Here is a 24716-nt window from a genome sequence, read left to right on the forward strand (position 1 = left end):
GAATTGATAAATGACTTCAGCACAGTAGCAGGATACAAAATCAACACACAAAAATCAGTAGCATTTCTTTTCTCCAATAGTGAACATGCAGAACAAGAAATCAAGAAAGCCTGCCCATTTACAATAGCCACCAAAAAAATAAAATACTTAGGAATTGAGTTAACCAAGGATGTGAAAAATCTCTATAATGAGAACTACAAACCACTGCTGAGAGAAATTAGAGAGGATACAAGAAGATGGAAAGATATCCCATGCTCTTGGATTGCAAGAATCAACGTAGTGAAAATGTCCATACTACCCAAAGTGATATACAAATTCAATGCAATCCCCATCAAAATTCCAAAGACATTTTTCTCAGAAATGGAAAGAACTATCCAGACATTTATATGGAATAATAAAAGACCACGCATACCCAAAGCAATGCTGAACAAAAAAAATAAAGTTGGAGGCATAACACTACCTGATTTTAAGCTATACTACAAAGCTATAATAACCAAAACAGTATGGTACTGGCATAAAAACAGACACACTGACCAATGGAACAGAATAGAGAATCCAGAAATCAACCCACACACTTACTGCCATCTGATCTTTGACAAAGGCACCAGGCCTATTCACTGGGGAAGGGACTGCCTCTTCAGCAAATGGTGCTGGGATAACTGGATATCCATATGCAGGAGAATGAAACTAGACCCCTACCTCTCACCATATACTAAAATCAACTCAAAATGGATTAAGGATTTAAATATACACCCTGAAACAATAAAACTTCTTAAAGAAAACATAGGACAAACACTTCAGGAAATAGGACTGGACACAGACTTCATGAATACGACCCCAAAAGCACGGGCAACCAAAGGAAAAATAAACAAATGGGATTATATCAAACTAAAAAGCTTCTGCACAGCAAAAGAAACAATTAACAGAGTTAAAAGACAACCAAAAGAGTGGGAGAAAATATTTGCAAAATATACATCTGACAAAGAATTAATATCCAGAATACATAAGGAACTCAAACAACTTTACAAGAAATAAACAAGCAACCCGATTAAAAAATGGGCAAAAGAGCTAAGTAGGCATTTCTCTAAGGAAGATATACAAATGGCCAACAGACATATGAAAAAATGCTCAACATCACTCAGCATCCGGGAAATGCAAATCAAAGCCACACTGAGATACCATCTAACCTCAGTTAGAATGGCTAAAATCCAAAAGACTCTGAACGATAAATGCTGGTGAGGTTGCGGAGAAAAAGGAACTCTCATCCATTGTTGGTGGGACTGCAAAATGGTGCAGCCTCTATGGAAAATGGTATGGAGGTTCCTCAAACAATTGCAGATAGATCTACCATATGACCCAGCTATCCCACTGCTGGGAATATACCCAGAGGAATGCAAATCATCAAGTCGAAGGTATACCTGTTCCCCAATGTTCACTGCAGCACTCTTTACAATAGCCGAGAGTTGGAACCAGCCCAAATGTCCATCATCGGATGAGTCGATACGGAAAATGTGGTACATCTACACAATGGAATACTACTCAGCTATAAAAACGAATGAAATACTGCCATTTGCAACAACATGGATGGACCTTGAGAGAATTATATTAAGTGAAACGAGTCAGGCACAGGAAGAGAAATACCACATGTTCTCACTTATTGGTGGGAGCTAAAAATTAATATATAAATTCACACACACACACACAGAAAAAAAAAATGCCGGGGGGTGGGGGGAGAGGATATAACAACTACAATTCCTTGAAGTTGATACGACAAGCAAACAGAGAGGACATTGTTGGGTGGGAGGGAGGAGAGGGAGGAGGGAGGGAGGTTTTGGTAATGGGCCACAATAACAACCACATTGTATATCGACAAAATAAAATTTAAAAAAAAAAAAAAAAAGGAGGAAGAATCTGGATTAATGGCTTCAGATACCTTGGTTCTGCCTGGTTTTGCCAGTGAGAGCAGTTAAAATATCTGTGTGATAACAGATTGTTAAGTAAATTATGGAAGAACACTTCAGTGGTATTCCTGCCAAAAATGTTTAACCTGAATCTAATCATGAAGAAATATCAAATGAACCAACTGAGGAACATACTGCAAAAGGGCCAGATATCATTCTTCAAAAATGTGAAGGTCAAGGAAGATAAAGAATGACTGCGGAACCACTCCAGATTAAAGGAGATGGAAGAGACAAGACAACTAAAGGCACGGTGGGATTTTGGATTAGATCATGGTGGGGAGGAGGGAGGCTACTATAAAGGACATTGCTGGGACAGTTGAAGAAATCTGAGTATGGACTCTGCATTATATAACAGTGTATCAATGTTAAAATTCCTGAAAAATAAAATAAAATTAAATTAAATTTTAAAAAATGATTTCTGCCACATATATATTATGTAGAGAAGAAATTCTACTTAAATCTTATAAGAACTAATTCTGTCACCTCATTAACCTTCTGGAGAATTTATTATGAGACCTGGGGCTTCACTGCAACCTAGACTGGTATCTAGAGGCAACTAATAGATTCATGTACTAGTGCAGGCCAGTGGCATAACATCTGAGGACAGGAGCTGGCCAGTAGTAATAATGAGGAAAGCTATAGTGCTCAATTAATCACCACTTTTATCAACCATGTTAATGTACTAACCCATTACTTAACTCTGGTTTAAGTTATAGTAAATACTGCAGTATGATAACTTATTTTTCTTATATCTTTCATTTCATGGTTTTTTTTTTTTTTTTTTTTTTAGGATAATCAAACATACTATTGATGTGTGGTTGCTTTTACATGTCTATCTTGTTGACTTGGAACAATTATATATACTACTTAACACAAAGACTATATTCCTTCTTTCATGCTTATGGAAGATAGACATAGAAAATAATTAATATATAATAATATTCCTTTTTTTAAGGCTTAAGATATTAAAACAACATACAACTTTTAAAAACTAGTCAGATCTTGTTTCTTTTACTTATTAGGTATAGAAATAGTACTTTATACCTTTTAGTTTAAAAAATCATATAGGTATGTATAATGTTATAGATGGAAAGCTTAACATGAACTGGAAAATAATTTATATTGGAACATTATAAATGACAGATCTATCTGTGAGTATGGCTACACAGATCCCCCAAAGGCATTCATTTAAAAACAAAATTGCTTAATATCTAGGAAGCAGCAGAGATTTTTCAGTCAATACATTACTCTTTTGCCTTTCATTTATTCACCAGTAAGAGTTCTTGCATAGAATGTTACAGCTGAAAGGATTCTTAGAAACCATCTGCCAGTGGTTCTCAACATGTGGTGTTACCTCCTCCTAGAAGACACTCAGAAATGCAGGGTTGTTTTGGATGTAATAACAATGGGGAAATGCTACAAGAATTAGGGATTCTAAACTTCCTACAATGCACAAGAGAATCCTTCATAAAGAGTTATCTGGCCCAAACGCCAGTAGCATGCCCACTGAGAAATTCTAACTTAATTCTTCACTGTGAAGAGGTAGCCACTTAGGCACAGAGATATTGTGACTTACTCAACAACACACAGATGGGTGCAGAACCCACATTCTCATTCTCTTGTTCTACTTCTCTTTCAATTAATAAATTCTCAATATAAAAACACATAAGAACCAAGAATCACACGAGAATAGATAAAACATTGTCAAAACGTTGGTCATGGACTAATATTTGAAACTGAAGTAAAACGGCAATTAACTTTTAACACTAATATCCTTTTCAAACTGCCTTTTTTCTTTCCTAAGAAATAAATCCCTTTCAGATACATCATTTTCAAAAATCCATGAAAGTTAAAAGAAAGAGAAGGAAATCAAATGACTCATCATGGTTATCAAATGAAACTTTTTTTTTTTTTTAAAGATGACCGGTAAGGGGATCATAACCCTTGACTTGGTGTTATCAGCACCACGCTCTCCCAAGTGAGCAACCGGCCATCCCTTTATAGGGTTCCGAACCCATGGCCTTGGTGTTATCAGCACCACACTCTCCCAAGTGAGCCATGGGCTGGCCCTCCAAGTGAAATGTTTTTTTGAATGGGAGTATTACATGGTTTCTGTGGGCTTCAGAATAATTGGATACCCTAGAAGTCTAGAGCTACTCTCTACTGCTAACACTGAAGAAATTTATTATACTGAAAAGAGCAATGAACTAAAAATCCAAAGGACTTCACATGAATCCCTACTCTGAAATACAACTAGTCAACAAATCGTGAACATGTCAGAGACCCTCTAGGTTTCAGTTTCATGTTACACAAAATGCAGGGTTTAAGTCTCTGCAATCCCTTCAAGCTCTAAAATTCTGATTCCATATTTCTCTTTATTCCATACTAAATTTTTTAAAAAATATAGGTGTACTATCTAAACATTCATGAAGAAGCATACTACAATAAAGAAGGATACAACTAAAGACTGGGTCTCAAAAGGTGAGCACTGACAGGTAAGTCCTACTATTAGTTTAGTTATCATTCAGAAGTACCTTACCTCCTAGTGATATCATTTGCCATCATGTATAGAATAAGTATCATTTATTTTTCCCTAAATCATCCTAAAAATGAGGGCTAATAACTCAAAATTAAAACATTATTCTTCAAAACACATTTATATTAAATATTTAACTTCTACATGGAAACTGAAATTTAATTTTAATTTTAGAATTATAACTGGCAAAGTAGAGTGTACTGGGGAGTTTTTGCAAACAGTGTAATGTATGTGTGTTTGTGTGTGTGTGTCTGACACACACGCTATGCCTCTGTATTTCCCTGAAGTTCTTACAGCTTGGTTTTTGCTCCTGACACCATATACACAGTCTAAGTTGTATTTAATGTTTATCCTTACAAAATTACAAGGAGTCCATAAAATATTTTGGATTATTTTTCATACATTATGTTATACTTTTAGGCAAAGTATCTCAATTAAATAGTAATCATAAATAAATAGGTACTGATAAATATTTATTTTAATCTTTATTTCTCTCTCTCTTTCTCTCTAACACACACACAGAGTTCCACAACCACCACCACAGCATGCAACCAAAGTTAGATATCAAGCTGTTTGGAAGCTAAATCTAAAAAACTTTGAAGAGTGGCCTTTAAATGAACTTACATAAGGCTTTCAAACTAGTCAAGAATGTATTTTTAATATACTGAATGTTTACTTAAGTTCAATTAGTTAAATACAGTTTCTCTTTGCAATATTCTAAAGGTTTCCCTCTGTGTGGTCCTTTTTTCCTACTCATTCATCCTAAAGAAAGTCTTTGTTTTTGTTCTTTCTTATGCTGTACTTGCTATGGTTATTTCAACAATTTGTAAAATACACTACACTTAAATATAATTAAATGTAAATGATTTTGTCTTTTCTTAATATCATAAATTTAATCCTTCAGTTAGTTAAGCATACAGTTATTATTCCACCATATCCATAAAGTCTAGGATTAGATAACAGAAATATTCTATAGACAGCCTAAAAACACTAGTGCAAAAAAATTTTTTAAAAAAGCATTCTATTTCAAACAAGCAAGAAGTTATATCAAATAGATGGCTTTACTACTTCTAGTAAACATCTGACAAACAATACCGTAAGATTATACTATACCAAAACTATCAGGGGTCTCTGCTGATGATACCTCCTTCGCACGCTTCACAATGGCAATCTCAGGTTTGGGATATCTGCATGCTAAAAATATTTTTAAATCAAAGGATATTCAAGCAATAAATAAAATACGTACAAATTTTAAAAAGTACATGAAATTTTGGAAGTGCCACATGCTAGTATATAGGCAGTCCATGCTTTGCACAGTAGTGTGTGCTGTAAAACTGACAATGCAAGCTAAAACTGTGCAAAGCAATGTTAATAACCAAAAGGAAAAATTACATTTGTTCTATAACTTTTAAAAGTTTTTGTCAAAACATTAAAAACTCTCTTTTACTGACATGTATAAATACTAAGGAAAATTATGAAAATAGTAAAACTAAATTTAGTATACTACAATTTAAAACAATTAGAAACACTGATAATTAAATTGTTTCATTTCTTTGTAAAAACTTATCAAAAGTAGTTTGAACAGTGCTAGTCTTTTTCTTCTAGTATAATTTCTCAATACGGAGCAAGTATCTTTGCTATACCTTGGTGAACTGTCACACTCCTTTCTAAGTCTGGATTAGTTTACATTTATCCTTTACATTTTCAATGTCATAAAATATCTCTGAGAGTTCCTTTAATGTAAACTTTTTGATAATATAAACTTCATCACAACCTGCTCACTTTCCTCATTTACATCCATAAGTTCACGTTCCCTAAGCTCCTCTGGCTGCATATCTGGAGTCTCTCAAAAGGCAGCAGTTCAAAGGCAGTGTCAACATTCCTAGAATCAGCTATTTCTTCTATACTCCATTTACATTTGATCGGAACTTACTTCAGCATTATTACTTTGTTTCTTGGCTGCACTTTCATCATTTTTCGTCAATTCTCTTTTGATTATCCATTTTTGTAAAACACTGCATGGGCTTGTCACTGGGAGACCAGGAGGAAACACAACCACAAGCTTGGCAAGCTGTGTGTGAACTGAACAACAGATGCACAATGACCAATGGACTCTAAAAGAAGTGATGTGATTTGGTCATGATAATAATGCACATCTTTTTCTATACAGTGATTTGTGGAGTGGGGAACAGCAATAAAGTTTGTACTTTATACAATTATTCAAAAGTTAGTATACTGTGCAATGAAATTTGAACCATATTTTTGGGGGCTGATGTTATTTAACTAAAACATGGTTACTGAAATTGATGCATAGGGGAATCATGCAAAGCCGGAACTGCCAGTAATAATGAAAAATCAATTATTTAAAGAAATAAATCCAGACAAAAATTAGGGCATTAGAATTTGATATACATTATTTTTTCCACATATACAAATTAATGGAAAATAAAAGGGAATAACATTCTTTCCCTTAGAAGTTAAATGTTTGCCCCTTGAATTTCTTGAATTTACTATCATTCAACTATCAGCCAAAGAGTAGCTAATCTATAAAAAAGCAGGGTTCAATGATCAAATCTTGTGTTTAAAAACAAAGAGAACATAAATTGGCTAGCAGGTTTTTTTAAATCTGCCTTTGCATCCATCACTGAACAACAACAACAAAAACAACTTCTTAAAGGCTATTTTTTTTAAAAAAAACTTGCAGAAAATAGCCCTTGATCTCAAAGGGTCACATGGTTCGGTAGGATGAACAAACAGACATGAAATGATTAGAGAACTAAAAAATACGGCATAAATTTCCAGAAAGGAGAAATTATGTCCCTAAGAAGTGGAAGACAGCCTCCAAAAAGATGCATGGTTTGGGTTTGGCCTTAAAGCATTGGAAGATTTAAGTAAGTACACAGGGTCAGCTAAGGCTTCCATTGAGACTGTATGACAACTTTGCTTATACCTCTACCCAAACCTGCTTCCTTACCTTACCTTCCTAAGGTGAGGATTCCAAGAGCACTCCCCACTAAACTTCTTACATATTAATTTTTGTCTCACAGACTCCTTCCCATAAAATTCATTTCAAAAACCATGAGGTAGGATTGAGTGAGGTAGGTATCTCTGCAGGAGACAATGGCCTAGAATAGGGTTTCAGAGCTTAAGCAGAGTAAGGGAGTATACACATGGGGGGCAGGGGAGGTCAGTCTGGCACAAGGTGTCAGAATGCAACTGAGGTGAGAAAGGCTTCCACATGGCAGGGGAGAGGTGATCGTGGCTCAGGGTGTCAGTGCCCAACATTAGAGTGAGAAGGTCATCTGTATAGGACTATATTGGCAGTGGTGGTGATGGAACATTGGTGACATATAGGAGTAGTGACTAAAAAAATAAATATATTAAGGATAACAGGAGCCAGGTATTTCTACATCAGAGAATGGAGTTAGAAAAACAGAAACTGAGAAAAGTAGAATGTGCCCTGTATGTTGTTGGATTAGTACTGGAGAGATTGTTATGAACTCTCATTTTATAATACACAGAGTCAGGTATATAAATGATACATATTATGTATAAGTATATATATTCATTTATTTACTAGGTCTGTCCACTGTAGGAGCTTGGGAACAGCAACATCCTAATAGCTATGAGCACACCTAATGCCCAGATCTTCATTTCTAAATACAATTCTACATGGAATTGAGATCCTTGTATAAATGGCTGATTCTAGGGCTAGCACAGGAAAAGTTCAAGATTATCCTGGAACATCTTGTGAGGCCAGGAAATACTCCCAGAATAATGGGGATATGTCAAAAAGACACAGAAGCCAGCCTGAAGGGGTTGCTACTGACCAAATATGGAACAGCTGGAAGATCAAAAATTACAGTAATGAATTATAACCCATTGAAAAGAACAGAAAACCATGAGTAAATATCAATATAAATAAATTGAATGATTGATGAATAGGACATTTCATAGACCCAAAGTACCACCTCACAAAATACTTACCAATTACAAAAAGGAAATAGTAGCCTTAGAGTAGACAAGTCAGACAAACACCATTTCAGTCAGATATTCAAAGTTAATTGCCAGGGACAAACTGAAATCCTAAGCCAAATGATAAAATGAAAAAGAACGTAAAATCACTTCTGCGATATTCCTGCCAAAGATGCATAACTGAAATCTATTCATGAGGAAAGAGACTAACCCAAACTGAAGAACATGCTACAAAATAACTGGTCTGTAATCCCCAAAACTGTCAGGGCCATGCAACTCAAGGGAAAAACTGAAGAACTGTTCCAGATGGAAGGAAATTAAAAATATGTAAAAATTAAATGCAACATGTGAATCTGGTCTGGATCTTTTTGCTTTAAAGGAGCATTATTGGGACAACTGGTGAAACCTGAATGACATCAGAGTATTAGATGGTACTAATTTATCCATGTTGTGGCTATTCAGGACAATATTCTTGTTTGTATGAAATACACACCAATTTAGTCCAGTTGTGGTGGACACTGTGGTGCACAATCAGATCCTTAGCTACCCCAGAAGTCCTGTTAAGACCTTCAGTGGTCAGTCATTTGGGGGGATTGCCATAGTGAAGAATGCTGCCTCCCCAAGGCTCTGCACCCTGCCCAGGGCAGTCCACATCCAATCATCCAATAGCTCTTTTTCACAGAGGTAGAGGCCCAGCCCTATTGCTCAATTCAGGACAGTGCAGAAGGGTCATCCCATCTCCAGAACTCCCCACAAGGTCAGCTGATGCTTTCACTGAGACTCTATCACAACTTTACTTCTACCTCTGCCCAATCCTGCTTCCTTTCTTCCCTTTCTAAAATAAGGATTTCAATAGCACTACCCAATAAATTTCTTGCATATTAATCTTTGTCTCAGAGACTGCTTCCCAAGGAATTGCACCTATGACAGGGATGACAAGATATCGTATCAGAAACTTATTCTCTGATTCAGGAGAGAAAAAAAGAAAAAAACTTATACTAAACTTGAAACTTCTCTGTAAATTTGAGACTGTTTCAAAATTTTTAAAGTAATAAAAAAAATTAAATGGGGGAAAGCACAGCACAAAGAAAAGCAGAGAGAAGAAAGTATGACTGAGGGCAGAGTTCACTAGAGAAATTAGATTAACCAATGGACAGTAGAAGAAGATGAACAAAAAGGAATACATCTATTACACAGCCTTTATTTCTCAAAAGTGATTGCTGTATAACTATAAAATCGGTGTTAATAATTCACTTATTTCCTAACATCTTTAAGAAGATGATCTTTAAGACATCTTCAACAGAAAAAAAAAAAAATTCTAGGGTATCATTTTTTTAAACCATAAGATCTTACTCACACTCTAACATTAAATTCCACCAATTCACAAAATGTGCCCCATCTTACATTATCACTTTTAAATGTCTGCCTGTTTCCCTTCACAATTTAAATTTGTCTATCTATATGACTTCAACTCTTTCCCACCCTAAAAACAAAAAACACCTTCTATAACCTTGCTACTCAAAAATAGTCCCTGGACCTACAGCATTGAGACCCTCAGAACTTGTCAGAAATGTAGGATCTCAGGCCCCATGTCTAATCTACTAAAATAGAATTTGCATTTCAGTAAGATTCCTAGATGATGTACGTACATTAAACTTTGGTAAGCAGGGTTCTGGTTTTCACTATGGGATGTCTAGAGCTACAAGGAGTGTTGTCCCATCCTTACAATGAAATAAAGTCAAACTCAATTCAAATCATGACATTTCGAACCCATTGGAGAACTGAAGTCACAGAGCAAACAACTGCCCCTAAATCAAAAGAGAGGCAGGCACCTGCAAGGACAGTGTAGACATTAGCACTTGCTTACTTGGGATACATGCAACTGGACCCCCTAAGAAGAGCATAGCGAGAATGGTAGGGGAACAGATGAAGGCAGAATGAGGGTTGGTGAGACAGTATGAAGACACTAGAGGATGCATAAATTGGGGGAATCCCCACCTTCTTGCAGGTTCTCTCACTGCAAATCTCACCATACACGAAGACAGGAGAGAGCCCTAAGAAAATGTCCACTGTGGTGGGGACATAGAGGAGGGAAACAGCACTTATGCAGGAGGGACACGAAACTCTACCTGGATCCTTTTCCCAATCTCTCCTATGAATAAAAAGCCTTAGTCTGTGAGAAGGGTAAAAATACTGTCCTCTGTACAGCATGAAGAATGACCTGGAAGGACTTAAGTTTTAGCACTTGAAGGTCCTGCATCTCAGGAAATCCCTCCCTGAAATACAAAAATTTCCTTCTTAGATGACAGGTGCAGAAAGTTGAGGGGAAAGTACAAACCCCCTACAGTGGCCTCACAAATATGGGCTGAAATCAATACTGGTTTTTGTTTGTTTGTTTTTTAAAAGATGACCGGTAAGGGATCTTAACCCTTGACTAGGTGTTGTCAGCATCACGCTCTCCCAAGTGAGATAACCGGACATCCCTATATAAGGATCTGAACCCGTAGCTTTGGTGTTATCAGCACCACACTCTACCAAGTGAGCCACAGGCCAGCCCTAATACAGTTTTTAATATTAAATGGACCTGGCATAGATTCATCTTCCTTCCTCAGTTGCTATCACTGACCTGTGTTTTTTTCCTTGACCACTGATGTTGGCAACCATGATTTGCAGTTCATGGTTATGGATCATCTGTTGTTACATCACTCCTTGTGATGCCACTTAAATGTACAGTGTAAGTGCATTGTAATTGTGAACACTAACCATCCATCTTTGACTTTGGTTGGGGAATAACTGTTGTACTGTGTATTGAGATAGTACTAGTTTATTTTTTATCATTGAATATGGTAACCATGTTTTCTACAAGATTAGATAATGAAAATGAAAAGAATGATAATACAAATGCCAGCATGACCCGGAAAGCACTGAAACATAAAGTGAAACAACTGTGTTATTTTAATGACCAATGGAAGAACTCATACAACTGGATTTTGAGCAGCGCATACTATACAATATGCAGAAAAGAATTTGGGATTGGGAATGTGGAAAAGAGGATGTGAAAGCACATACGGAGACTAAATATTACAAGTCCAGGATAAGACAGGTAAATACTTCTAAATCAATTAAATGTTTTTTGTCTCCCTAAAGGTAATGCTCCAATAGTGACCACTGAATTAGCTTAGGCATACCATACAATCAAACATGCATTATTGTATTGTTAACTTGATTTCTCTATGAAACTGAGTAAGGTTACATTTTCTGATTCAGAGGTTGCAACTAAAATGTCAAGTGAGTAAGCAAAAGGGGAAAATTTTATAACGAATGTGTTAGTCCCTTACAGTGTACAGTTGATTCTGTCAGATCTTGCCAGTCATGTTTCCTATAGTACATAAAGGAATGCACCTAAATTGCGGCAACAACAACAAAATTGTTCTCTACCTCTTAAGTACTTTACTTTAAAAAATGAAGCTTCAAATCACCTTGTTAATTTCAATGAAAATTTTAATGAAACTGCAGAAAAACAAAAGGTGGTTGATAATTTATCTAAATATAAACTAGATTTTGCTCATTTATCTATATATTTGACAGATAGTGCAAACGTAAATTTTGGCATATTCTATTTAAATTTCATTTCATCTATAAGCTTCTTATCAAAAAAGCTTACCATGAAAAGATTTTACCTCTAAATGTCCTGCACATTTTCTACACAAGCTGCTAACTAGGGGTATGATCTGCTTACCTGTGATACTGAAGCTTTCATAATGAATTGTTATCACTTTTAAGTTTCCTCAAACTATGTGAAAGCACTTAAGGAGATTTTTGATGTTACAGAAATGGAATAAGATTACCTCCTCAGATGTATGACTATAAGATGGTTAACTGTTGCTTGCTACAGAAAAGATGTTAAAATGTCAGCCTGCTATAAAACATCTCAAAGTATAGAACAAGAAGAATTCTCTATTTGTAAATGCTTTGAGGATCAGAATGGAAGTAGAAGGCTGGAAATCTGAAGTCATACAGCGTGAGAATAATGCCACTGTTCTCTCCTTTTGAAAGTTCAATGTATTATTGTGATTGCTGTATCTCTCTCTCTCTCTCTCTTTTTTTATGTATTTGTTTATTTTTTAGCTCCCACTTATGAGTGAAGACATATGGTATTTCTCTTTTTGTGCCTGGGTTATTTCACTTAACATAATTTTCTCTAAGTTCATCCATGCTGCTGTGAATGACAGTATTTCATTCCTTTTTTTGGCAGAGTAGTATCCCATTGTGTATATATACCACATTTTCCTTACCCAGTCATCCAACAATGGACTTTAAGGTTGGTTCCAACTCTTGGCTACTGTACATAGAGCTACAATAAACATGGGGGTGCAAGTATCCCTTCAACATGATGATTTCCATTCAAAAAGAAAGAACAGAACTGAGGTTACCAGAGGTGTGAAAGGGGAAGGGGTAGGGGAAGGGAGAAATTAGTAAAGGGCCATGAAATATGATGTCACTGTACAATGCTGAATATACTAATTATCCTAATTTGAGCATCACATATTGCACACTGGTAATGATATTCAACTCTGTACCCCACAGATATATACAATCAACTGTGTTACAATAAAAAATAATAAATAATAATTATAAAAAAAAAAAGAATAATGCCTCCGATGAACTAGAATTCTACACAGGACCATCTGTAAAGAATGAGTATACTAGTACCATAGACTTCTGGCCTATGAGTAAAAAGAGAGTCTCTGATAAAATCAAGCTGCTGCCCAACACCTCCCTTCTATATCCAAAGTTCCCTTTAGAGAGGTTGAATCCTTGCTTAATGATACTCCCTTATCACCCAACTAAAATCTGGCTTCTCCCCATTTTGTTATCATGAAACTGCTTCTGACAAAGACATCAATCTCTTGTGTTATTAAAATGGACTACCGCCCATATTCCTCTTACTTGACCCCTCTAAAACATCAGATCACTCCCTCTTTCTTGAAATGCTCTCTTCTTAGCTTAGCTTCTGGAAGACATTGTTCCTGTTACTTTTCCTGTCTCTGTGGCCACTCTTCTAGTTCTGGTTCTTTGTCCTGTTCCCCTCTAATAAGCATTGGCATTTTTCAGAGTTCTTTCTTGGGATCTTCTCCTTTCACTTTACTTACTCTGACTGGCCTTAGTTACTACCTATTTGGGACAGATTCCCAAACTTGAATCTTACTCTGGAGCTCAAGTCCATATATCCAATTAACCATTGGATATCATTATACAGTTATCTTACGAGTACCTAATACCCAGAAAGCTAAAAATCAACTCAAAGTTTGGAAAGCCTTCCAAAGGATTATATGTTAGATAGTAAAAAAATAAAAAATAAATAAATAAATAAATAAATAAATAAATAAATATCTCACTCAAAGATCTAAAGGAAAATTAGAATCAAGGTTAGAGATTTACGACAGCTACAAGTCCCAAATACTAGTTTTCTGACTCTTCCAAACTTTTTACACAGTATATTAACTTGTTTGCACATTGATTTCCCTCATTTTCAAAGTAACAATGCCATATTTGTTTTTGTATTGAATGTTGTATATTGTGCAAACATACAGAAGATAAACTAAGATATCTGTGTGTAACCAGAACATTTTACTTTTATTGCACATTTGAGGTGCTTTTTTTCCCAACATGTGTTAAAAATCCCAGGTATGGATATCCAGAAAGACACAATAGTAAGAACAGAGATTTTAGAGTCAGACAATGCTAAGTCATTAACTCTACTCTGACACATAGGTTGAAGGATCCGGGGTAAGCTACTCTCAGCCTCAGTTTCTTAATTTATAAATAGAGATAATTCCTTCACCCTCCAAGAGACGTAAACAAAATAATTACATGAAAACTCAGCTCGGTATGTCTGGCACACAGCAAATACTCAATAATTGGTAAGTAATAGTGGGAAAGATGGTGTTAGCAGCAGCAAAAGCATAGCAGTAGTATGTCTTCCATAAAATATAAAAACCATTATACAATAGAAATTCATAAGATTATACAATAGAAATTCATAGATATGTTACAAAATACCAGTTTCATTTTAAAACTACAAATGTTTTTTAAATTTTAAAACTACAAATACACTATACTAAATAATACCCTAAAACTCAGAAAAAAAGATAGAAAATCTAAACTAAACCAAGTAAGAACATCACTCTACCTTAAATTTCCCTTAAACTTTAAGATCCATAAGTAGTAATGCCTCAGTCAATTACCTTTTAGGAGCTGAAAACAATGATTCTTTGAATAGCCATAATCCAGATGTTAACAAAACTACTCATAAGGAAGATCTTCAGAGTGACAGCTGAAGAGTCAAAGATTGATTGTAATGTGACAGATGCAACTGGTTAACTGGAAAGACAAAAGAGAATCGTGGTCCTTGAAATGTCTATCAAGATTAAACCCTACTGAGAAGAACAGAGAGGGTGTGGGTAGGAGTGGGGGTTTAAAAAAGAGAAAAAACACAAGAAAAAGAAGAAAATTAAAAACATTATGAAGAGTGGCAAATAGCAGAAAGCAGACATTAGAAAAAAAGCCAGAATGCAATGAAGCAGAAAAGTTTTCCACAACCACAAGCAATGAATGAGAATAGAATAGTATGAGAGCGATGAAGGGGAGAGGGGCAGACTAAGCCCAACACATTTCACTACTACTATGACAGAGTCTAACAAGCATGCCAACTGAAACAGCACAGTGTTCTGAAGGCATGTGGTGTAATGACTAGTATGTCTACAAATAGAAATAGCCCCAAAGAAAATTATTGTGTTAAAATATTGTATGTAAGGATTCTGACATCTGGTAGAAGCTAAATTGTGCTCATTATACTTTCACTAAGGCAAGAAAAAAATGCAATATGTTCAAATATGCTACCATCAAATATGCTACCGGTTAGTTCAGTTGGTCAGAGCATGGTGCTGATAAAACACCAAGGTCTGGGGTTCAATCTCTGTACCAGCCAGCCACCAAAAAGCAAAACAAAACAGAACAAAAAAAGTAAATGTTTCAGAGCTTAAGAGGAATGACATTTTGTTACCTGCAAAGTCTTTTGTCTACAAGAGCTTCTCATTTACCAGATCATTTGAGGTAATTTTAACCTGTAACTACCTGTTTTTACGTGATTGTTTTCATCAGCTTAAAGTAGTCACAAACCTGTGAGTCAAAGACAAGTCTTGATTCCTATAAAGCTACATACTAATTAATTCAGCTGACTTGAACAAGATGCTAATAAAATCTGCACTCAGGGATTTAGTTTCTCTTTGTTCCAGTTATTTTATATTCAGACAAAAGGAAACCAGACAAAAACATGGTTATGCAAACGTATCACTATTTTTGGAAAAACTAAAACAATCTCCACTAATAATGGTTCAATATCAGATCATCACCAACATTCAGAATCATCCATTACCTTTTATTCCATCCCACCCTCTATATGACCCTATAAATTACTGACTTTATATTATTGAAATTTTCCTATCCACAAATTTGTTTATGAAAACTTGCTTGTTATAAGTGCTATAAAAAATAAGCAATAAGTGACTACTGAGATGGAAAACATCAAATTAATTATAAGTGAGTTAAACTATAGCAATGTTTGACTTCTCTGTCTTGACCACAATTAAGGATATCAAGGCAGAAATAATTTTGTAAAGTTTAGTGGGAACCAATTGTGAGGATCAACCTGGGAAAAACCATCTGACAGAGTCAGAGAAGTGCTCCCAAGTTTATTACAAACAACAAAGGCTTTATAGACAGAAAAGGATGAAAAAAGCAGAAACAAAGAACAAAAAGCAGACTGCTTATTTCAAAGTTATTTTCCTTATAAGGTGGGGACAGGAGACAGAACAATAGAAAAATAAATGATTAGTTAATATCGGGTCACTTCAGGCTAACTCTTTCATGTAAGGATTAAAGCAGAGGAAATTTCATTATCATACCTACTTAAGACTTAAACTGGCCTGTTGGATTGGCAGTTATCTCTTACCACAACCTAAGTTATATAGAACTTAGCAGGGGTGACTCCATTTTGGTTTTTCAGTCTGGTCTGTTGGGGCCTAGTGTAAGAACTTAGTCCATAACAAAGGCCTATGATAATTTTTATTTAACACCTGGGAGCCATATTTTCGAGGTTTCTAATATTTAGAATTTAGTCACGAGCTTCAAAGTGAAGAGATAACACAATCAAGGAAAACAGTTACCACAAAGTCCATTTATTTGCTAGAGGTGAGAAGTCTGATAGATACATAAGGAATTACCCTTTTGCCCTGATCCAGAGACAAATATTTGTAAAACGAAGCAATGAACTAGAAGCAAAGAGAATACACTGATAATTACAAGTATCAATGGATGATAGGAAAAGAGGAGCGACAAGGCAGAGCATCTAAAGGAAAACAGCCCACAGCATTTCATATAAAGCAATGGCTCTCAACCAGGAATGTTTTACTACCCCCTCTCTCCAACACTTCCCATCCCATCTTCTCCAAGGAACATTTACCAATGTCTGGGGACATTTTTGGTTGACACAACTGGGGTGGGACAAGTGGGAGGGTTTAGTGAGCAGAGGACAGGGATATGGCTAAATACCCTGTGTGGGGGACAGCCCCCACAACAAAGAATTATCCAGCCCAAAATGTTAATATTGCCAAAGGTGAGAAATCCTAATACAGAAGAAAGAATCCTATACATCTCAATATATAAAAGGAATCATTGTACTAGCACCCAGTATAAGAGCAAATGTTCAAAATAAGGGCTTAAGTATTAAAAAAGGAAAAAAAAAAAAAAAAACCTTAATATGTCAATGGTCTGAATTAATAAAGATGTAATAAAAAATTTCCAACAAAATCTTTTTTTTTTTTTAATGTACTGATATAAAGGAACAAACAACAATTATTAGATATGGTCACCTAATAATTGTAATACCTCCTAATTTCCTTTCCCTTGAATCTGGACTAGCATCAGCGGCTTGCTTGACCAACAATATGCAGCAGAAATGACATAATGGGACTTCCAAGGCTACGTCATAACAAGTCTGTTGTAGAGTGAATAAATGCTCCCAAAGATATCCATATCCTAATCCCCCAACCTGTGAATATACTACTTTATATAGCAAAAGGGACTTTGCAAGTGTGATTAATTTAAGGATTTTGAGAAAGTGAGATTACCCTGGATTATCCAAGCGGGTCCTAAATGTAATCATGACGGTCCATATAAGAGAGAGGCAAAAAGGTCAGTGAGGGAGAAGATGATGTGACAACTAAAGCAGAGATTCAAATGATGTGGCCAGGAACCAAGAACTGCCAAAAGCTCGAAGGAACATATTCTCCCGTTCGGCCTCCAGGACGACAGAGACTTGCTGACACTTTGATTTTAGCTCCTTAAGACTCATTTTGGACTTGAGATCTTCAGAATGTTAAGACAATATGTCTGTGTTGTTGTAAGCCACTAAATTTGTGGTAATTTGTTACAGTAGCAATAAGAAACTAATACAAAGTCTTATAGCTTCTTTCTAGCCCTCTTGGAACATTTTTCTGAGAACCCTATCATCTAAGTATCACAACCACCCTAAGACTGTCATGCTGATGAGCCCATGTACATCTGCTTGGGTCAACAGTTCCAGCTGAGCCTAGCCTTCTATCAATGTCCACCAAAGTGCAGACCTTCTAACAGCCCATCTGTCAGCTGAAGTTTATGAAACGACCTCAACAGATACTACATGAAACAAAATCATCTAGCTAAGCCCTGCCTATATTCCTGATCCCCCAAATCATGAGATATAATAGAATGATTATTATTTTAAGTCACACATAACTCTGAACATCAAGTTATATGTGAGTGATAATTAAAATAGCATATATTCAATTTATAATGGAAGAAAAAATCCTATTTGATTATCTGTTTTCTACTGGCAGTAATCCCTAGTAATAAGGCCATTCCAACATACCCAGTAACTCTAAAGAATTCAGAATTAAGTTTGTTGGAATATACTGCTATAATTAGGTTCTTTCTATATTGGTAAAAAAAAAACTGATTGTAACGAAGTTTCATTTAACTTCCATAGGCCAAGGTATAGAAGCTCTTGATTTATAAGAGATCTCTCACACCTCCTTCCTCTGTTCATACTTCATATCATCATACTGGTTCTTCCCCTCCTGCCGGGCCTAGCTGGGGCTATACCTCCCTTATTTCTCCTTTACTGTCTCAATCAAGGCACTGAAATATATTCATTCATGTATCTTAATTTGGAGTATAAAATATTTTTCTTGCCTTCTTACTCGCTTTGAGCAAAAAACCAAGATTATCCCCAATCCATTCCAGAGGCTAGTAGCGTAACAAAATGGCTACTCTCTCAGATCATCCCTAGCAGTGGGCTGAGAAAAATGGGGAGACTCTTGTTAAAGGTCCAAGATCCCTAGTGATCGGGACTCCATAATGTATCTTATTTAAGTATTCTAGATATCCAATTTAATATCAGTTTTTTATTTCTCAGCCTTTCATTTTGCCAAAGGCCCCTCCCGCCTTATGGCAAGTTCTTAAAACAGAGCTCCTCATCCTACTTTAAATAAACAATCTCAAGAAGTGGAGGGCTACAAGAGTAAAGTTTTGAATTATATGGTTAACATGTACGGATGTAGATAAATGGTAAAAAGGAAATTTTAAAATACATAATTAAGGGTTTGGATCCCTGTACTGGTCGGCTACCAAAAAAAGAAGAAAAAAATATACAATTACTACTTAGAGAAACAAAAAACGCAAGCTAATTAAGATCTAACATTAATAGAAAAACTGCTCTGTTAACCTCTACATATCTCCTATTAGCCATATGTAAAAAGAATATCATTTTTAAAATATGTTAAGTACACATTTAACAAAAATATTCCCTAAGGAGCTCCTTTTTTTTCAAATCATTATCTTTCATTGTACCTCTGTAATAGCCAGCTCGTCACTCTGCATAACTCTCTGATGAGCATTAGTTACAACCCCCTAAATAAGTGTGGAAGCCAATCTCCACAATATATAGATGGCCCCAATAATTCCCACCTCCTGGTATTCTTGCCCCGTGTAGTACCCTCCCCACAATGTATCAGGATAAAAAAGATGGACTGTCACTTCTAAGACTGAATTATAAAAGACTGTGACTTCCAGCTTAGGCATGTGCACTCATGTGTGCTCATGCATGCGCATGCACTCTCTCTCTCATCACTTGTTCTAGAGGAAACCCACTACCACGTTTTGAGAACACTCAGGCAGCCCTGTGAAGAAGCCCATATGGCAGGGAATTGAGACTTCCAGCCAACATCAATGTGATTGAGTCTTCTTGGAAATGGATCATCCAGCTCCAGTCAAGACTTCAGATGACTGATGCAGCCCTAGCAGAAAGCTTGATTTCAACTTCATGAGAGACCCTGAGACAGAAATACCCAACTAAACTGCTCCAGGATTCCTGAGCCTCTGAACTTGTGAGAGAATACAGGCTTGTTTTAAACCACTGTGTTATAGGATAATTTGTTATATGGCAATGGATAACTAATACAATGAGCATTGCTCACCTTTCAAAACCAAACTGCTATATTTTAAAAGATTTAAAAAATCATTTTAAATAGAAATATTAATTACAGTAACTGGGAAGAAAATTTGTTTTAAAAATCTTTGCTAATATTGAAAGGCAACTGTAACAACGTCAGCTTGCCAGTACTACATGTAAAAACATGAACCAACAATGTACTATCAGCAGAATATGGCCTGTTTCTGGAAGAGACATCAGATTGAGCAGGTAAGTTGAGAACATAATATCCACTTTTTTAAAATTACAAACTGAGGAAATCAGTTTGTAATTTAAAAATCATAATATGCTATTTTACTATGATAAGACATCCCACGAAGTCAGCCTTATCTATTACAAATTGATTCTAAAGCTTTATCTCGTCACAGATTACATCATATGCCTACTGATAAACACACAAGAAAGATGAGGGTAAATGTACCAAATTTCAGTAGATTCCACTCCCATGTCAAAGCATGAATAATCTTTTTCCCACACCAAAGCCAAACTCTTCATTAGATTGTATGAGCACCCTTTCCAGGGACACAAAAGATTTTCTATAATAAGAAACAGCCCTTTTATCAGAGAATTTATTTCATTAGAGAGTGCACATAGTAAAACCTGCATGGGGGTAAGGAGTAAAAAAAAAAAGTGCATGTGGTACACACACATTTAGTACATTAGTTGGGTATTTCAAAACATTATTCAGAGCAGTTTCCAGGAAAAAAAAAAAAAAAAGAAACATTATTCAAAAAAGCAACAATAAAAGAAAAACACGGGAGTTTTTCATTAGTCTAACTGGGGAAAAAAATGCTAATTTCAGTAATGAAATGAGCTGTACACATTTCTAACATAGCAAAACCCTTTTTACTTTAAATGATTAATGAATAGGTAATTTACTAAGTGATGATTCTAGTTATCTCCATAATAACTATAGGTATTGATATTGAAAATAATGAGTGAACACCAAGACTGTACTAAAAATTAGTAGCACCTCTAAGTGTCCCTTTGATTCAAAGGGCAATAATTTAGTCATTAACTTCAGCAAAAATATCTGATTAAAGCTTTTAAATCTTCACCTCATAAACAAGAGATAATCATTTGACTACCACATTGTTTCTTATATCCTTGCCCGTTTCTTCTAAACAAAGAAGACAATTTAAATTACTGACCTCTCTCTCATATAACTTACATAATTAAGTCTAATTGATGATAATGATTTTCCTTGACTGAAGTTTTGGGGTCCTTTCCAGAATATTTATGTTAAATTAAATATGTTAAATTAAAAAATATCTTCATTGCTACTGCAATATTGCTGGCAGGTGCAAAAACAATATTGTAAGTAAGATAAAATGTTTCCAATCATATTGCAGGGCATGCTTTTCAAGAACTGCCATAAAATTATATTCACAGGGCCCTCCAATCTTGTAACATGTTGACAATACAGAATTGCCAAGAAATTACTTAGAAAAGGCAAAAATGTGTGTACAAAAAGTCTTGCCTACTAAGAAAGATTCCAAAAATTAATGTTCTAGTATACAACTGTCTATATGATTTTCCAAGGAGCACATTTTCAGAATTGAGTATTTTAAAACCACATCCTGAGTCCACATACAGATTACAAATATGCTAGTATGTGATTATGATTTCATATAATGTCATGATTACACATTTAATAACTGATAGGATGTTACATTTTCTTGTAGAAGCATTGTGGGGAAACGGTGTCTAGAATCATCCAACACTATGAATTGGTCCACAATTTCCTGAACTAAGGGGGGAAAAAAAAAAAAGGTGGCCAAAAGGCACAACTAATAAAAAGTTTCTGAAGCAGTAGGGGTTAAGTCATGCTTATATGAGGTGGCTGATCCTTTCCTCCGTTCATGCACACAGGCCAAAGACACACTTTCAAGTACCTCTGGCAAATCAAATGCCACGTTCAAATCGATGTGCTCTAAATTTAGGAATCTACAGGACATTTAGGTACCTATAAGTAGGTACTAACTTTAGGGAAGAAAAAGTAAACTTTCAAACATATCAGAATGTAATATAAAATTGAAGCAAAGTGTTTTGTCTATAAACAGTATTTAAAAAGTAAAAATACTTTAAGACTGAATCCATTTTAGTCGTTCACTCCTTTCATTCTCTTGATTTTCTGAACTTTTAGCCTTTTCGCCTAGACTCAAATTCTGACCTACCACATTCTGCACTTGTTTTAAAAATATCCTATTTTAGCATATTAGCTTAAAAATAGCTTTGCTTTCATCTTTCTAAATTACTTTTGAGCAGAATTCTGCTTTTTATCGTAGAGCCAGGTTCCACCCCCCCCCCCCCCCCCCCCAGTATCTTATTTACTTCATTCCTTCAACCTCCGGGGAAACAAAACCTGGAGTTTAACTTGAACCTATTTGGGCTTGCTAGTATGTACATGCAGTTGCTGGTCGGATCCATTCTTTCAGCCTCCCAAGAAAATGTTTCCTTCAGCTGCTTAACAACTAGATGTATGTGGAAACAAGCAGCTGAGAGCATCCCTGACTTATGAAGCTACACCCCTTCTTTTGGGCACCCATACATCTTTCTTTGATAACCGTTCAAGAAAGTTTCTTCCTGCTCGTTGGAGTTGTAGCACTTTCTCCAAGCAGGCACGACATGCCACCTGCAAGGGTGCACGTTCGCCCCAAAGCATCAAGGGCTTAGGAACAGGAGGGCTGGGGAGGGGGAAACAGGGCAAATCAAAACAAAATCCCAACAGTGGCGCCTGGCATTTTAGATTGAAGCCCGGGCTTCTGAGGCTGGGGAGGAACCAGCCAGAAGTTGGCTCCGGCTGCCTGGCATGATCCGCGCCTGTCCTACCTGCCTTGGGGACACTCAAGAGGCGGAAAGTTCCCCGCCCGCCCCCCGCCCCCTGGCCGTCCCAAGCGCGGGGCCAGGCGGGCGGGGGGCCGGAGGCGGCGGCGGAGGGGGTCCAAGGCCAAGGGTCCAAGAGGGCTCCGGGGGACCGGCGGGGAAGGAGAGGGCGTCGCGCCCCCCGTACCTTGGGCGATGGCAATGGACTCGAAGCGGTGCAGCTCCCTGAGCAGGCAGCTCCTCTCGGTGGAGTGCAGGCTGTAGATGAAGTCGCGCGCGCCCTGCGCCGTGTTCAGCGCCTCCATGGGCTCCTTCTTGGGGTGGGTGCCCAGCTGCCGGGAGCCGCCGGGGGCCGCGAGCGCCAGCAGCCCCCGCCCGCAGCAGCACCAGGACGGCGGGCGGGGCGCGGCGGCCGGGCCCGGCCTCAGGCTGCGTGCGGTCCGGCTCCTCAGGAGCGGCAGCAGCCGGGACATGGCGGGCTGAGGAGCGAGGACCCCCGCGGCAGTCCGGGAGGGCGATGTCTGGCGAGCCGGAGCGGAGAGGAAGGAGCTGGGCTCAGCCTGACCCCGCCCCGAGGTCCTCTTGACCGGCAGCCGAGGCGCCGGGCACCATGCACTCTGCGGGCCCGCGTGGCTGTCGCCTCCTCTTACGTCTCCCCTTCCCTTCCAAAAGGCCCGCGACGGTTCGGGCCCCTCCGACGAGAAAAACTTTCTCTGAGGCGGCCGGGCCGGAGAGCTCCCGGAGAGGGCGGGCGGGTGGTGCGGGCGGGCGCCTCCCGGCTGAGAAGGAGCGGCGCGGGCGGGCAGGTTCGGCGAGTGGATGTCTGTCAGTCAGATCTTCCAGAGGGATGAGTCAGCCACGCGCTGCCCTCTCCGGCGCCGCCCTCCCTTCCCGCCGGCTTTCCCACCCTCTTGCCTCCCCACGTTCGCACTCTGTAGGGGTCCTGCCCCTCAAAGCAACCGCGTTCTTAGACCTCAGCCGCCGCCGCTACCCCTAGTGGCCGTGTGAGGGGTAACGGGGCGGGGCGAAGGGAAAGGGGAGGGGCGAAGGGAAAGGGGCGGGGCGGGGCGGGGCCGCGCCGGCGCAGTCCGCAGCCTCGCAGGCGATGCTCCCGCCCCGGGGAGGATCGCGCACACGCGTCCCCACCCCCTTCAGTGCGTGAAGGTGGAAGGAGGGGACGTGTACCTCCTGTGCTAGCATCTGCCATCGCTAGATCCACCCCGAGTAGGGAGAAAGGGTTTTGGACCCCTCGTCCGGCCGGGTAGTGCAGCTGTCATCAGTCCCACCCCAGAGCCACGCCGAAATCTGGGGCTCATCATGTGCCCCACGCGCCCGGCACTAGCCAGGCCGAGAGCGCGCTGCCACCCGGGGCCTCGCGGGGTCACAGCGCCCTGCTCAGGCCTTTGGGGAACTAAGCGCCCGAGCTGCGCCCTTTGCCAAATCAGCGCCCACCGCGGCCTCGGCCAGACAGTCTGGCTCGGAGGCACACACCCTGGGTGCTCCAAAGAGAAGGCGAGGCCGGTTCTACCCCTTCCCAAGAAGGAGGGTTTGAGACTGAGACCTCCACACGGAGAACACCTTTCCCCGTTCTGATGCCAGCAGCGTGCTTGCAGATTGTTAATGCTGGAGCCAGAAGCAAGAATGCCACAGACTATTTCTGGTGGTTGCTTGTGGATTTTTTTCCTCTCCAAGGCGGAAAGAATTCTGCGATTCTCCACGATTTCCACGTGTCCAAGCCCTAAGCATCTTTCTAGGCCCAGGTCAAAGGGTCTACTGCCCATGAAGGTGTTTCCCTTATCTCTTGCTAAGGGAGGAGATCCCTGCTTTA

General features: G+C 38.2%; 1 protein-coding gene across 4 annotated transcripts in view; it reads right to left on the reverse strand.

Moving 5' to 3' along the window:
- Positions 1–23877, reverse strand: part of TMEM65 (transmembrane protein 65) — a 64178-nt gene extending 40301 nt beyond the window's left edge. For 3 of the 4 annotated variants that reach the window (XM_063079824.1, XM_063079826.1, XM_063079827.1), the window contains exons 1-2: positions 23076–23877; positions 5611–5691 (exon numbers count right to left, since the gene is read on the reverse strand). In XM_063079824.1, the coding sequence (XP_062935894.1) occupies positions 5611–5691; positions 23076–23361 (367 nt within the window). In that variant the 5' untranslated portion in view covers positions 23362–23877. The remainder of the gene's footprint in view (positions 1–5610; positions 5692–23075) is intronic. The other variant, XM_063079825.1, reaches the window with a different exon arrangement.
- Between the last annotated feature and the right edge of the window lie 839 nt (positions 23878–24716).

The sequence above is a fragment of the Cynocephalus volans genome, chromosome 15, assembly GCF_027409185.1.
Source record: "Cynocephalus volans isolate mCynVol1 chromosome 15, mCynVol1.pri, whole genome shotgun sequence".
Taxonomy (NCBI): Eukaryota; Metazoa; Chordata; class Mammalia; order Dermoptera; family Cynocephalidae; genus Cynocephalus; species Cynocephalus volans.